Source organism: Anguilla rostrata, chromosome 10 (assembly GCF_018555375.3).
Source record: "Anguilla rostrata isolate EN2019 chromosome 10, ASM1855537v3, whole genome shotgun sequence".
NCBI classification, from domain to species: Eukaryota; Metazoa; Chordata; class Actinopteri; order Anguilliformes; family Anguillidae; genus Anguilla; species Anguilla rostrata.
The window spans coordinates 32,320,107-32,335,110 of record NC_057942.1 but is presented as its reverse complement, the minus strand read 5'-3'; the positions used below and the strand labels follow the sequence as shown (position 1 = coordinate 32,335,110).

The following is a 15,004-nucleotide window of genomic DNA, read 5'->3' as shown; positions in this document are numbered from 1 at the left end:
TTTATTTGTCGTGTTTCTGTGACTCACCTCAAACCTTTAAGCGTTCTCTTTGTGCGAATATCCTTGAGCTGCAGATGCGTATGCAAAAACGTTCTTTAAATTCGCTTCCATTGAATAACAATGGTGATTTAATGGTCTGAGTCACTCATCACCCAGAGCTGTTGGGTATGACTTTGCCTTCCGTTGAGGTGCTGCCAGTCAAGTCCTCCAATACTCACTGAACTTGTAGTCAGAAATTGCAGATAGATAATAATGGTCATTGCGTGTAATTGAACACCTCAAATATGTAAACGAGCATCCACAAGACCAGAACTCCAAGGCCATTTCAGGTGGGGAAATGAATAAAACACTTTATTCGGCACATTTAAAAATTTGAAGCTTTCGGTAAGAATTGATGAAGTGATTGGGTAACTTTTAGATATCAGATTGTCTTATCAGGGAAGGATTACCACACATCTGTTTTTCTTGTTCTTCACACAATGACAAACATGATTATGTGCTAAAAGATTGTTGCACAAGTTTGTTTTTGCACAAGTTTGAACCCGAGCCTCAGAATAGTAAATTATGGGGAAAACAATGTCAGGTATTTAATACAAAGTGAAGGCATTTGGTGCTGATGAATTTGGTAAAGTGCTTGGTGAAAACTGCAAAGCTTCCACATTTGAAGATTAATTTAGTTCAGCGTTCGATCGACATGTCGGTTCGGTAGCGCTTCTACCTGGTCGGTCTGGTTGTCTGAGGGCCCAGACGTTACTCCTGACGGTAAGACACGGCCGCGGCGTCGGCGGGGGGGGCGAGCGGCCGGGTCGATGGCGGCGAAGCGCTCACGGGTCTTGCAGCGCCACCATCTTCCTCCGGATGCGCTTGAGGTCCTTCTGCAGCTGCTCCTTGTCTATGCGGGCCTGGGTGTCTCCGATCTGCCGGAGGGAGCCGACCGCGTCGCGGATCGATTGGAACCCTGTACGGGGAGAGGGGAGAGGGGAGAGGGGGGTGGGGGAGTGCGAAAGCTCTGTGAATCCACGCACTCTCCTCTCCCTCTGTGAAGGCTGGGCCCCGTCCCGCCGTCTCTCGGGAGTGCGGGCGGGCGGGTTGGGCGGGAGGACGGTGGATAAGTGATGGCCGCTCGTTCCCCTGGAGACGGCCCCGGAAGGTGATTCACTGCTCCGCGTTTTTATCTCCCCCTGTGTTTACCGTGCGGACGCGGGCTGGAGCTGCTGTGTCAGGCTCCTGCCGGCTCCCGTTTAGCGCTGGGTTGCTGATGGAAACGGTTTGCTGTTCCGCTCTAGGGACTCGCAGCCCTTTACCGTTGCTCTATCTTATAATAGTTTGGGAGTCCCCCTTATATTGCCTTTTCCATACCTACAGTGGTACTTTATTTTATTTAACCCTTTGCACATTAGATTTTTTGGAATGTTTTTTTCAAAGTTCTAAGGCAGTGTTTTAGAACTTCATTGCTTTAATTACCTGTAGTGATTGTTACATCTGCATTAGAATGTTCTGTTACAGGGAAACTACCAAAAAAACTATTTTCCTGTGTTATTTGGCTGTAGTATACTAAAAAAATCTGGTTCGGTCCTATAGAACAGAAATCTATCCTGTAGAACAGAACCATCACTAATATTTTGACTTGCCAGATGACGCTGAACGCCCAACATTTCAAGTTGTAGAGCAGTGCATTGTGGGTGTGGAATAATGGGGAAAATATATTTTTTGGGTGCAAAGAACATTCTAATCACATATTTGTGATCTCATAACTTAAAGGGTTAATCTCATCAGAGGTGTAAGTCTGCTTTGAGTTCCTGCTCTGTTGTGTATTCTTTTTGATACTGTATATTATGTATTTTATGTTGGCATAAATATATAGCCTTAGCGTCTAGCCATGCAGTCGCAATAAGATCCAATAAGTGCCTGCAACAGCAACAATCAGAAGGCCCGGTAACAACGGCAGCAACGGCAACGTTGGATTGATTGGGAGAACGACGAAGGGCAAAAAAACCTCAGACGTGCAGAACCGAGCCCCTCGGGCACTGCGGGGAGACGATGCCCCACAGAGACGTGTCAGCCTCCATTACCCCTCTCATCTCAAGCATCGCCTAATCAAGTCCTCTCTAACGATCGATCCTTACCGCACGCGCACTTTGCGCTCCAAGGGTACGTTCGGAAGACGGCGTGCCACAAAACTTTCCACGGAGAGCTTAATGGGAGTTGGAGCCCAGGGTGTGGGGTTTTGAAGCGAGTTTGACAAGCTTCAGACTTGACTACCTTCCACCGGGCCCCTGAACGAAAACATTTTGCAGCACTTAGCAAATTGAACGGCGCTACTTCACAACGTGGGACGGAGGAGTTGGCCGGACAATTGTCGTAACCATTTCAAATTAAGACTCGGGCTTTCATCCAGTTCAAAACATTTCCAGAATTTAGCTGACTAATTCTTTTACCCTGTCTCTGGAAAAGCACGCCCTGTCACTGCAATACGAACCGTCACAGTGTGTGTGCAAACAGTGGCTTCCTCTTGCATCGTGTTGGGAAACTGTGGGCAAGAAACCCTCCGCCAGAGCATTGCTCTCTGTCAGATAATGAATAAACATCAGAGTACATTTGATTCCTGTTGGACTCATGTAGACTCTGTCAGGGCCTGATTTACTAAGACCTTCAGCATGTACAAAACCTTCTCCCGCACGCAAAACTGATAACACGACCAAATGCTAGAGGAGGAAAGTCACAGGGGTCAGCAAGTAAACGTTCTGACGTGTCTTCCACCCATGAACTCAGCCAGCTGTTTTCTCTAATTATTTCTACTTCCCGGCTGAAGAATTGTGCCAATTAGCAAATCCACGTGACTGGAACAAAATACTGGGGAGGACTTTTACTTTCTGTCAAGTTGGTCGGTGACCATATTGTTGGTTTTGCGTGCATGAGGAGGCCTTGCACATACTAAAGGTCTTAGAGTTGAATTAACGCTGAAGGTTTTGCTGTGCGCTACTGAGCCAAACTGACCGGAGTGATACTCGTCCCGGATCAGGTCCAGCTCCGCCCTCAGGTTCTTCTCCAGGGCAGCGATGCGGGCGGCCATCTTGTCCTCTGAGCGCTTCACCCTGTTGGCTTTGTGTTCCTTCTCCATCTGTCGCTCTGCTTTCTCCACCCTGGCGGACAGCAGCTCCGCCTGCTCCTGCAGCCTCCTCTCGACCTCCTCCTGTGGACGCATCCCCCAGAATGTACTTCATCAACCATCATCTCCAGGCCAGCCACGGGTACAGCCACCCATGTGCAATGATAACAATCGTAACAATACCGACTCTATTTATTCATTGTAATGTTGTGTTCTCTTTACTGTGGGTGTTGTGTTCTTTTATTTTTTGCACTGTGAGCTATCATGCTGTACTGAAAACAAATACCACCTAGCTGTTTGGCACTAAAGTTTCTTGAAGCGGGACGGAGTGTGGCACAGTGGGTAAGGAACTGCGCTTGTAACCGAAAGGTCGACCGAAAGGTCGTAGGTTCGAATCCCGGGTAAGGACACTGCCGTTGTACCCTTGAGCAAGGTACTTAACCTGCATTGCTTCAGTATATATCCAGCTGTATAAATGGATACAATGTAAAGTGCTATGTAAAAAGTTGTGTAAGTCGCTCTGGATAAGAGCGTCTGCTAAATGCCTATAATGTAATGTAATGTAATGAAGCCTTGAAGTCGAGCGGAACATTGCTTACAGTACATCTAAGTAAATGAATTGGCTGTTTTGATGAATTAGATGGGATGTTGGCTGGTTACATTAAACAGATCCTGCATTTGAAGCCTTCCGATGGTACCTAGAGTTTGTGATGGAATAGTAAAATGCGCAGTTTTGAAGCGTGACCAAATGCATTGTGGGTAGTTAGGGTCTCACTCATGTAACCGCCCCCCCCCCCCCCCCATCCGCTCACCATTCTGTTCTGCAGCTGGGAGCCCAGCTGCTCACTGCCCTGCACCTGCGTCTGCGCAGAGCTGCGCAGTTGCTGCTCCGCCCACTCCTTTAGCCTGTCTATCCTGTCACCCAGCTCCTTCAGCCCACTGGAGGTCCTGTGTGTTTGAGGAAAATGCGCATCGCTGCAGTTAAACCGTATATCCAGCGCATACTGTCCAGGCAGCTAACTCTTACTTTGGCTCAAAGATTGGAACTCTCTGTGCCCAATGCTCAAACAACTTTCTGTGTGCTCGTGTTGCATCCTAAAATAGTTTTTTAAACTATATTAATGTGATTCATCTATAATTTACCTAAATGAGACCTCATTGGAAAATGGTTGATGTGTTTTGGCCCCGTTTGCTCAGTAGAGATTCTCAGTTCAAACAGATAACATTTTAATATTTCATGAGCACAATGTGCCATTTCCATGCTTCTTTGGTCTGTAACTTTAAGTTCTTGCATGCAGTGTTTGCTCTGCAAGGTCTTTCGAGCTGGTATTGCACGTGTGGTACAAACACCCTGTTGCAAAATCATCGACTGTTTTAGCAACACCAGGTATCCTTGTCTTAATGCAGACACCTCAAAGATCAGGACTTCATTCTCTGACTTGACTCGTTACCACACCTTCTACACAGCTCAACAGATCAGACTATTTTACATAGCGTACCATGAAGGGAAAATGATGGAGGATAGACCTAATTTATCCATTTTATTAAAATTGTGTTTATTGTAGGTCTTACAGATGCAAGAGTCCTTAAAAAATGCCCAGTCATTTTTCAGTGGTAAACCAGCAGCCTTATCATGCCTCTAACAGGAGGTCCTCTGAAGAGATTAATTCATCTTCCTCTTCAGTGGTACAGAGGTGAGGTTTTTGCCCTGTAGCACTCTCCACATCCAAAATAGCATGCACCGCACGGTGGAACTTTACAGCGTGGTGTGATGTAATGAGAGAGGCCCGTTCTGAAATGAACACATCCACTGTGGGGTGGGGTCACTGCTCCAAGGCATCCACCACGGGCTAGTGTCTGTGCCCTGGTTCAGACTCTCAGTCTGTCTGTCTGCCTGTCTGCCTGTTTGTCTGTCTGTGTCACTCTCCCCAGGAATAGATTGCTAGAGGTTGAAAGATCAGTCCTAGTCAGATAAATTGCCTGGCTCTGTGACCTGATTATATTCTTATTTATAGAATATGAAAACATGAGAACAGACCTGACGCTGAGGAGCTGTGTCTCCTTCTGCAGGTCTCCTTGTGTCTTCCTGAGTCTTCCGCTGTGCTCCAACAGCAAGGCTTCCAGCCTTCTCTCGGTCTTGGTCAGCTGGACAGACGGACAGAGCGTGTGTGGTCATGAGAAAGGGGCAGAGAGGGAGGAGAGGTGAGGGTGAGATTCAGAAGGAGGAGTGCGGGAAAATGGAGACGTGATGGTGAGAGAGGATGAGACGATGAAAGAGGGAAAGGGAAGATAGACGGGTGATAGAGAGGTCAATGGGGTGAACGGTTAAGAGAAAAAACAATCAGAAAATCAGTCGCCAAATAACACAATATTTCCCAAACAAGTATTTCCCAGCAAGCATCGCTTTGTTCTGATACAGACATAACCTAACTGTGAGCAAAGAGCAAAGGTTACTGTTCCATGCAGGACGCTCCTCCTGCATGGGGTCAGTAGGTTTACACCCATCCCTGATTCTGCCACTGGGGTAATTAAAGACATAAATATGACTACTCAGATGCCTTAGTGAGAACAGTGGCCCCACTTCTGCACCAAATCACCAGATAATGCAGCTTGACAGCTTTATTTTATAATCAGTCAGTACTCCAGCCAAGATCAATGGCATCCGTGTTACCTGGAAATCTATGTGATGTGGCCAGGAGCAGATTTTTGAGTGCTGGGATCATTTCTCACGGGCGACAGCCGTGAGTCACATCCAGTTAATTGCAGATGGATGCAGAGATTGCCCACCGAGAGAAGGTGCTCTTAAGGGAGAGGATAGACCAGCAATCTCAACAGACACAGAGTCTGCTATTATTTGAGCCCAAGCATTTCTCTGTATCTGAAATGTTTTTCTCATATAAGAAACTTTATTTTCCTGGCTTAAAATGTCCAAGCAACCCATTTTTGACATGGCATGGAAAGTTAAAGCAACGCGAGCATTAATCAGAGGATTTCAGCTGCTGCCCGTTGAAAGTCTAGAGGTGATTGGCTGTCTCTATGCCCATCCCAAAGAGCTTAGCTGGATCTTCTGTTTTATGACTGGCTTCCACAAAACCTCTCACCTCTAGCTCTGTCTCCTTCAGCTGGACCTCCACACCCGCCCGGACCTCCAGGACCTCCTGGTGGAGTTTCTGGATCTCAGCGCCCCCAGCGGCCACGTCACCAGACAGCTTGGCGATGCTCGCGTCACATCTGAACGTTAAAGCAGCAGTTATCTCTTTGTTCTAAAATACTCTGAAATGGTTACCTTCTCCTAAATGAAGCTGTCATCATCATACTGTAGTAAATGGACTTCCTGAAAGAACAATTTCAATATTTGCCTATGTAATATTATTCTTAACCCTTTAAATAGTAAGATCACAAATACATGATTAGAATGTTGATGCATGAACATTCTGAGGCTGATGTAACAATCACTACTCATAATTGAAAACAACAGAGTTCTAGAATGCTGAATTTTGAGATATCAGGTTGATATCATTCCAAAAGACCTGCTCTTCAAAGAGTTAATCATAGAAAAATAAGTCCAGAATTGCATTATGGGAATAGACGGCTTGCCCTTGCTTATGAAATTAATGAATAAATGGAGTATGAAAAAAAACATGACTACGTGGACCGTAATTAATATGAGGAAATTTATTAAATTGTGGGTATCATTTTAACCATAAACCATGGCAGAAAGCTTCTTATTATATTCACATCCCATTACAGAGCTTCTATTAAGATGGTGGCTTGCCACATAATGCCTCCAAATATTTTGTTCTGAGCTCCAGACATACTGTACACAAGTAATGTGAACACAAAACAATACATTTTGCGAATATTATATGTTCATGAATTAATTTAGCTGTGTACACATCCATGTTTGCATGGATATGGAAGAGGCAAATGTTTTTTTACATGGCTAGCATCTTTAGGGGGAACGTGCTTGACAATATGGCAAAATGATGAATGAATTGCTCCAAGGAGCAGTAGCCATAAGCACGCGCATTGGATGGAAAATCAATCCGGAAATGGAAAGTCACTCAGCCATTGGCTGTCTTTCTTCTCCCCAGTGACCTTCCCTACAACCGACTGTCCTTTAATCATGTCCACGTAACTGCAATAATACACAGCATGACCTACAGCCCTGAATATTGGAGCAATCCATCTACCCGACCATACAGATGGGGAAAATGGAGATTAACTGTTGTAGTCGCATATGCCTGTGCGGAGTACCTTGGTCATAGACCCATGAAGGATCGTGGCTGTTTCAGGGATTGTGCCGCAATATTATTTGCTTGATGTCATATTACAAATACAGGTGCTCTTGACATAAAGCTAAACACGATATATATGAAAGGAGATTCTGTGTTACCTGGCAACCCTGCCTCGGAGGTCCCCAATCCCCGCCAGGTTCTTGTGATCCAGGCTCTGGACAGCAAAACTGGTCCCTGAGGTGATGCCGTCCCTTTGGATGATCTGGCCCTCCAATACCTGGGGGGTCAACAAATTAAGCTGAGTAGGTGGCGTGAAGCATGAAAAATTGATGTGTCCTATTACAGGGCAGCCTATTGTTATACAACTATCTTTAATACCATTTTCAGTGCAGAAATGATCAAAAAACTGTATGTACTGTTGGACCATTCCAGTTTTTCAACTTATGTCAGCAACGTCAAAATAAATATTGATTTTAAAAGCAAAACAGTTATCTGTTCAAATATTTAAAATGTTTGTTAAGGTTTTTTGGCCTGACAGGAACAGCGGAAGACTGAAGTACCCTGGCTTCTTGCAGGATAAATCTACCAGGCTCTGTTTATTTCATTAGACTGTCCAATAGCACTTTGCCAATGGCCATTCTGGCAAATCAGGTAATTGGCATCGATTCACTTAATTAATTCCCCTTATATGGACCATTCCTATATTACATATTTATTCATCTAAATGGTCCTGTTGGCATCCATTCCCAAAGCTGCCAGCCATATAAAACAGAATTAGACATCGTGAAAAAATTTGCTTATCATGCACAAAAAGTGCCAGGGGCGGAGTGAGATATTATGAGGCCTGGCGGTTGTCGTGCCCTATCTCCAGGCAAGAGTGGCTACAATGCTAGGCTTGCTCCATGCTAGGCTAGCTCGGTGAGACTGAGCCTAGCATGAGGCAGAGACATGCCTCGATATCTTTGCTCAGTTGCTTCACAATTTGGGTGATGGTCTGGATGTGATTCTCCAGCAGCCTGTGGGACAGGGCCTCTGATTGGACGGAGCCTTGGGTGGCGTGCAGGCTGGCAACGACCTCATCCTTAATACGGAAAGCCTGCTCCAGTAGTTTGCCCATGATGCGCTCCTGATTGGTCAGTCTACCTTCCAGGAAATTAGACCTGTACAAAACAGAATATACTGAGATTGTTGAAGTTTAAATTATCAGCCAGTAACTGCTCTTAATGTTGACTATAAAATTCTGACTGGTCATTTGTAAAAGTATATTTAAAATAAATTTAACCAAAATGTGCCGAGTGCATGTCCATCAGAACTCAACAATTACAGTGCTTTTGCACGGTGAGAAACTCTTTCTTTTTTGTTTGTAGGTAGAATAAGTAGAAATGAAAAAAATGCAGCAAAGCAAACACTGGAATTACACATTGCCATTACACATTAGTCCTGATCCAGAGGATGCTATCACAGCAAAAGTGAATTCGTTTAACTTCAGGATGGATCTTCTGCATTCCTTCCAAGCTATCCTGCATTCTTAGTTTCCCTGCAAGCCACACTGACATTGGTTAACTTTTGTTTACAACCCTCTTGGGAATTTTCAGAACAACATTTTGAATTGATTAGCTGCCTGTGCAGTTTGTCATGCTCTTGAATGTTTTTGTAGAGGGGGAACATCTAGGGGAGGAAAATAATCAAAAGCCTGTAGTTGGTGTTTGTGGCTTTTTGCCTTAGCATTCAAAGCATGCAATAAGATTCAGCGACAGAACTGTCTTCATGCAAAGATACAGGGAAAATTTAATCTATTCATTAATTGAGTTGTAAATCCACACTAGACTGTTGCTTTAACATACTTATCAGAGTGGGGTTTAGTAAGCTGCATCATTGCCTCCTGTGACATTTTTCCTCTTGGAAGCAAATCTTTCTGTAAAAGATAGTAGAAAGATCAGCAGATCAAAATCCTTCATACCATTAATCTGTGATTGGAAGAAGATTTAGACTCTGAACTCTTTCTTTGAAAAAATATTGGCGGTGTTATGTTTCCCTTCACACAATGACATTAACATTTCCTTTACGTACTGATACTGTGGTGTTGTCATACCTCATTTGGACATTTGCCTCTCATACCTATAAAGAATTTCATAATCACAGCAAATGTGGTGGACATACAGTTTATGATTCATTGTTGTTTGTTAGAAAATAAGTGTCAATTTAAAGTATTTATAAATGCCTAATTAAACTTTCTTAAACTAAAGCAATCCCTTGCAAATATTTCGATTTCACATAAGTTATTAGCACCTAAATTAGGTATTTCTCCTTCCTACATGGTACCAATAAGAATAAATTCTCACTTCAAGCATTTGTGTTAATTTAAATATAAGAAACAGTCCTGAACTAAAATTATCATAAAATATCCAGTTTTCCCCAGCATTTGTGTACTTACAAATAGTGTCAGTAGCAGCTCCCTTGATAGTACACAATGTAGAATGTGTTTGAGCTGGTCACCTGGTAACCCCTGGGTAGGGTGTGTCTGACACTGCATACCTGACAACCTGATATCGCAAGAAAAGGATGTTGTTCAAACCAGTTCAGGGGTCAATTGTAAAATGAGAGAGAGAGAGAGAGAGAGAGAGAGAGAGAGAGAGAGAGAGAGAGAAAGAGGAATTTAAAAAGCGGTAAAGAGAAATGAGGTAAGAGACGTGAAGAAAAAAAAACAGGGAGAGGAAGAGAGATATGGAGAAAGAGAGGGTGAGAGTGAGAGAAAGCCGCAGAGAGAATGAGTGTACTTCATAGGATAAATAATAGTTGCGTCCTGGCGTTGCTCCTTGGTCGTCATGTCTCCTGGCGTATCTCTCGGAAGCAGGGAACACAGTCGTTTGCGCCTGAAATACTGTTCTCGCTCGTTCCATTGTTCAGTGGGAGAGAGACAGATGAGAGAGGTAGAGCGGGAGAGCCAGGGCAGGAGAGACAGGGGGAGAAAGATATTTTGTAGTCTCCCAGATAAAGGGACACACAGTATACACCTCCCCAAATTCACCAGACAAGTAACACGATTTCCACCTCGCCATGAAAAATTGAAGATTTTTATAGAAACGCAGACCAAGGTGGCCAGTGCAATGTGTAATAGCCTGTCACAAATTGAGTGACGGTGTGTTGACCTGTGGATCTGAAATAGGGAAAGGAAAGAGAAGAGGGAGGGGTCGGGGAAATGGAGAGGGTTTGCTTTATTTTAATGACCACGAATGCTATGGCAACACTGGATTCATAAATTAATAAATTAATAAATACTTTGATTTTTGTCATACACAGTGAGGAAGTCAAGTGAGTTACAACAAGCAGAGCTGTTTTCATTAGAGAGCAAGAGAGGATTTTTATATCGCTGGGAATGAAATTAATGCAATGTGTACATTTAAAACGGTGAAACAAGACCTTTACACACTTCTGCAAGTTTGCACAGCCATTAAGTACTATCTACCACAGCTACTGCCACTTTAATTAATATGATTGTACAAACAAACTCCATCCATACACAGAAAATTATAATTGACATCATAGCCAAATTTCCTGTCTGCCCAGGCGTACTTTTAATGAAAGTAGAGAAAGGTTCTGATCCTCTGGGATGTTTGATTATTGCAATGAAAAAAAAAATCATACCTTGTTTTTCAAAACTCATTTGTGTTTTGAGCCACTCAAGTGATTGCTATTGGATGGAGGTGGGGGATGCAAATGACATGTTTCCTGTGCAAAATATCAACTCATTGATTTGCCTTTTAGAGGCTGCAAAGGTTCAATACGGTGAATTACTGGGGATGTCTGTAATCCCTGGAGACCTCTCTCACAGCTGAAAGATGCATTAGATGAGGTGGTGTGTCTGTCTGCCTGCAGTATGTCCTGCTTCCATAACCTCCTGAGGGAACTTCTGAAGGACTAGTGATAGCGATAATTTACGTACATCACATAAATTCCCTGCTAATGGCACCAGGAAGAAAGAAGAAGCTGTAACCCTCGTGTTTTTTTATGGAGACTGTGAATATTTATTATTTGAACTGTCTGCTCCCAAGTAACACTTCAGTGAAGAAACAGGCTGACCATTGCTGTTCCCATAAGGCCAAGGAACCCCAAAGCAGAGCTATTAAAAATGTATACAGAAACTCTTACATGATGTGTATGCTCTCATTGCAAGTCCCTGTGAGTTTTTCACACCCAGCCCCCCACCCCCCACCCCCCACCACCCCCCAGAACTGAGCACAGACCTGCCTGCCTCACTCTGAGATCAATAAACTAGCCATTAAACACAAAACTCAAAAGTCCTCAAATTTAATCCACATAAAAGCTTTTCTGTTTCCAACGGAGATCTAAACTGTGGATTGCATACAATTTCAGTCCAGTTTATTTTTTGTGTATTGTTTGTTATTTTCTTTGATAAACTGAACTATAATAAACTTTATTTGACTTTGTTGAAGAGAATTGCTTGTCAAATTGTTGATTGTTCTTTGTAATCATACATGGGAAAACAAAGCCTCATATTTTCTCCCTTCTGTTTGAAGCACTAATCCTCCAGGTTATTATGACAGCAGAATTTAAATGATGTGCTGTCCCTTTAAGAACAAAAGCTGTGCTAAAAGAAGAGGGCTCTTGGAGAATGATGGATAGATACTGAAAGTGACAACCAAGGATGGAATTGCACTGTGGAAATAATGAAATCTACCTAAAGGTTTCAACCTTTCATACCAAATAAACAATGTGTGTAACAATCGTCAACTAATACAAGTTAATTTGATTGATAGCATACAATCAGGTGTTACATTAAGGGATACCAATACATTACAAATATCCTTTATGCTGTATACAGGTACAGTATGTGCATCATCAAGGGATTTGATATTATTCCAGGCAGAATGCATACTCAAATTGTTGTGTGGTTGTATATATGAATTTGAAAATGTTTTATAGTGGAAAAAATAATAAAGGTGGAATGCAAAACATGAAATCTATATCTCACAGGAGGGTGGAGAAAGATTGCAGTCACTCTGCTGTGACAGACGAATACATTAATAAATAGCCAATAACTCTTTTCTGTTGTCTTTTTTTAGCCCATTTAATCAGAACTCTCTTAGGAAATCTTAATAGGAATTCTATTTAGGAAAGTCAAGCAGGCATTTCTTGGACAAATCAAAAGAGTGCGCTTTTGGCTTCCGAAATCCGTAGAATCGGCCGAACTCTTTCCTCCGGCAAAGTAGGCCATATCCAGCAATATTAATGGGTTGCCTAATGTAAAAAAAAAAAAAAGAAAGAGTATGAAGGATACTATGAAGAAAATAAATAATGAAAAGAATCAATTATGCGTGCCGCCGTTATGTAAAACGCCGGTTTTGCAATGTGCCCACTCAATCAGTCAGAATCACTGCGTCAGTGCGGCTTTTCCTGCGGATCGGTTCGCTCGCTGGGAAGCCTCCAAGTTCCTGTCCCTTTATGCGTGCGGTGATTTTTATAGTGCTTTAAGCATCACGGCAGCCTCGCTTCTTGGCTCACCACAAACATTCGCAGCGATGCCAAGCGAGCAAAGCATTCAAAAGGTATTAGAGAGGCGATCCCAGGTGTGTGAATGGGTCACTGTTAAGGCTAGTCAACCGTAGAGTAACATCGTAACTTCGTATCAAATCTCTGGTTGCACAGGGCACTTCGGTGTATATGTTTGGGTGAAAATCCAGCCCATTCCCTCTTCAAAAGATAAAATACTTTTGTTTGAACCAAGACAATCGAAAGCTTCTCCTAACACAATCGTCTTTAACCATCTCTGAAAAAAAGAAAAAAAGTCCTGTGTGTCAATAATGAATAGACACTGAACCACCTTTTAATATGGTTTTGAGTTTGTAAACTGGAACAAAAATACAAAATCTGTCAGTCTCTATGGTTACATGGTGTGCATGGGTATTTCCCAGATTGATAATGGAATAGTCCTATCACTTGAAGGCGGGTAGCCAGGAGGATCACACCTCAAGCCTCTCCCAACCTCTAAAGCAACACTTCTGTCACTGTGCAATGACTGCTGTTCCACAGCGTTGCATATTACCTGAAAGCTGCTCTGCAGTATTGGCTTTACCTCAGGCGTGTGGGCCAAAGGAGATGTCTAAAGGTGGTTTTGAAACGAACAATATTTGACTGCATTAGTGAACAAAATGCACAAGATTACTTGTTTTTTTTCATCCCGAAGTTTTGATTTAATAAGCATCTGGCTGTGAGCTGAATAAAAAAGGATTTCCAAAAAAAAAAAAAAAAGAGAGAGAGAGAGAGAGAGATTGCAATGCTTGATGTAAACACTGTACAACTCTCAACTCTTCAGACCAATCTCATCTTGATTTGAACTCCTGTTCGGTCCATGATGTCTGTCATCGTTTCTCCTTTTAATTTTCATTCATAACACATCCTGCTCTCTGTGTAAGCTGTCACACCTTGAGTGTCATTTTATTGCTGCTCTTTACTTGACCTTGTTCAAGAACCGTGTTCAGTACCACACTCGGGCTTTTAAAAAAAAGCCTGCAAAATCAGGAGGACCTTACCACAGTTATCAAGGGTTGCGAAAAAAGACACAACAGTAATGAACAAGAGGTTGTTAACACAGGGGTCACAACCCTCTAATCACATCTCATACTCACTTTACAGACTGAATGTAAAATGTGCTCCTGTCTTTCGACCCATGCACCTATGTCAATTTAGCATGAGCTTTACATTTAAATTACAGTCGCAGAGGGAATTGCTCTGTTATTTGTGCCTGACATATGTACGCACTGCCAGGGTTATTTCTGTTTTAAAGATAACCACGTCAGCCCTTGTCCAGCATAGATGCAATTTCCCAGAGGGCAAATGCTAATTTGTAGAAATGCATTGGATTTCAGCAATGAGAGCAGAGACACAGCTAATAAACCCAAAGTTATGTGTTTGTCTGAAATTTGCCAACTGACTTCAGAAAGGTCAGCTGTGTTATTTCTGTTATATCAATTTTGTTATTTTGTACCAACAATCCATCTATTGGCAGTTCTGACCCAAAACTAATTAAATGTACAAGATTGAACCATGTTATTCAAAGGAAAGTCAAATTTCAGCGATATTTCGAGATATGTTTCAGTGTCCTTTGAAAAGCAATGCCTCTCTCTTGTTTCAGGGTTTAGTTTAACAAAAAGCAGTCACAGTAGTACGAGGAAGTCATCCATCACCAAAATTATATTACACATGTAATATTCTTGAATAAATAAAGTAAAACCTTGGAGTTTGGTTTATTTAACTGGGTAGCAGCCAGAGACTTGACATACCCCTCTGTGTCTGTGCTTGCCTTTATCAATGCAATATTTAACCAGGGACCAGTGAGCAGAAGCATTGGGTGGGGGACTCCCTGCAGCACCCCCCTTGTCCAACCCTCAACACAAGCAGAGTCAGTTGAATGTTTAAATTGTCTTTCAGAGTAAAAGGAAAACACAGAATTATCTAACTAGCGTACTTCACGGTGTATTGTGGTTAGAACGTCTCCTGAACCATGTTTCCAAACAAGCCCTACGGAAGCCCCCCAGCCCCGTTCCCTCCCCCCCTCTCCCAAAGTGTTGTTAATGTCTTAGATACTTGGCTCTTGGCTCTCACAATCAAGTTTTGAGTGCTGTCTAAGGCATGTGTA

General features: G+C 42.8%; 1 protein-coding gene across 1 annotated transcript; it reads right to left on the bottom strand.

The window, feature by feature from the left end:
* Positions 1-5: 5 nt before the first annotated feature.
* On the bottom strand, positions 6-10,104 carry fam81b (family with sequence similarity 81 member B). Its single transcript, XM_064296548.1, has 9 exons — positions 9,782-10,104; positions 9,192-9,262; positions 8,300-8,507; positions 7,506-7,624; positions 6,211-6,340; positions 5,148-5,254; positions 3,922-4,057; positions 2,998-3,193; positions 6-958 (listed from the first exon to the last, which is right to left on the bottom strand). The coding sequence occupies exons 1-9, from the start codon at positions 9,878-9,880 to the stop codon at positions 825-827; spliced, it is 1,200 nt and encodes a 399-aa protein (XP_064152618.1). The 5' UTR covers positions 9,881-10,104; the 3' UTR covers positions 6-824.
* Positions 10,105-15,004: the final 4,900 nt, after the last annotated feature.

Bases quoted from the DNA above. Each gene is read 5' to 3' on its own strand.
- fam81b (XM_064296548.1), bottom strand. From the start codon at position 9,880: ATGCAGTGTCAGACACACCCTACCCAGGGGTTACCAGGTGACCAGCTC. The intron at 9,263-9,781 runs GTAAGTACACAA...TATCTTTTACAG, and splicing joins AGCTGCTACTGACACTATTT to AAAGATTTGCTTCCAAGAGG. The intron at 5,255-6,210 runs GTGAGAGGTTTT...CCGTCTGTCCAG, and splicing joins TGAAGGAGACAGAGCTAGAG to CTGACCAAGACCGAGAGAAG.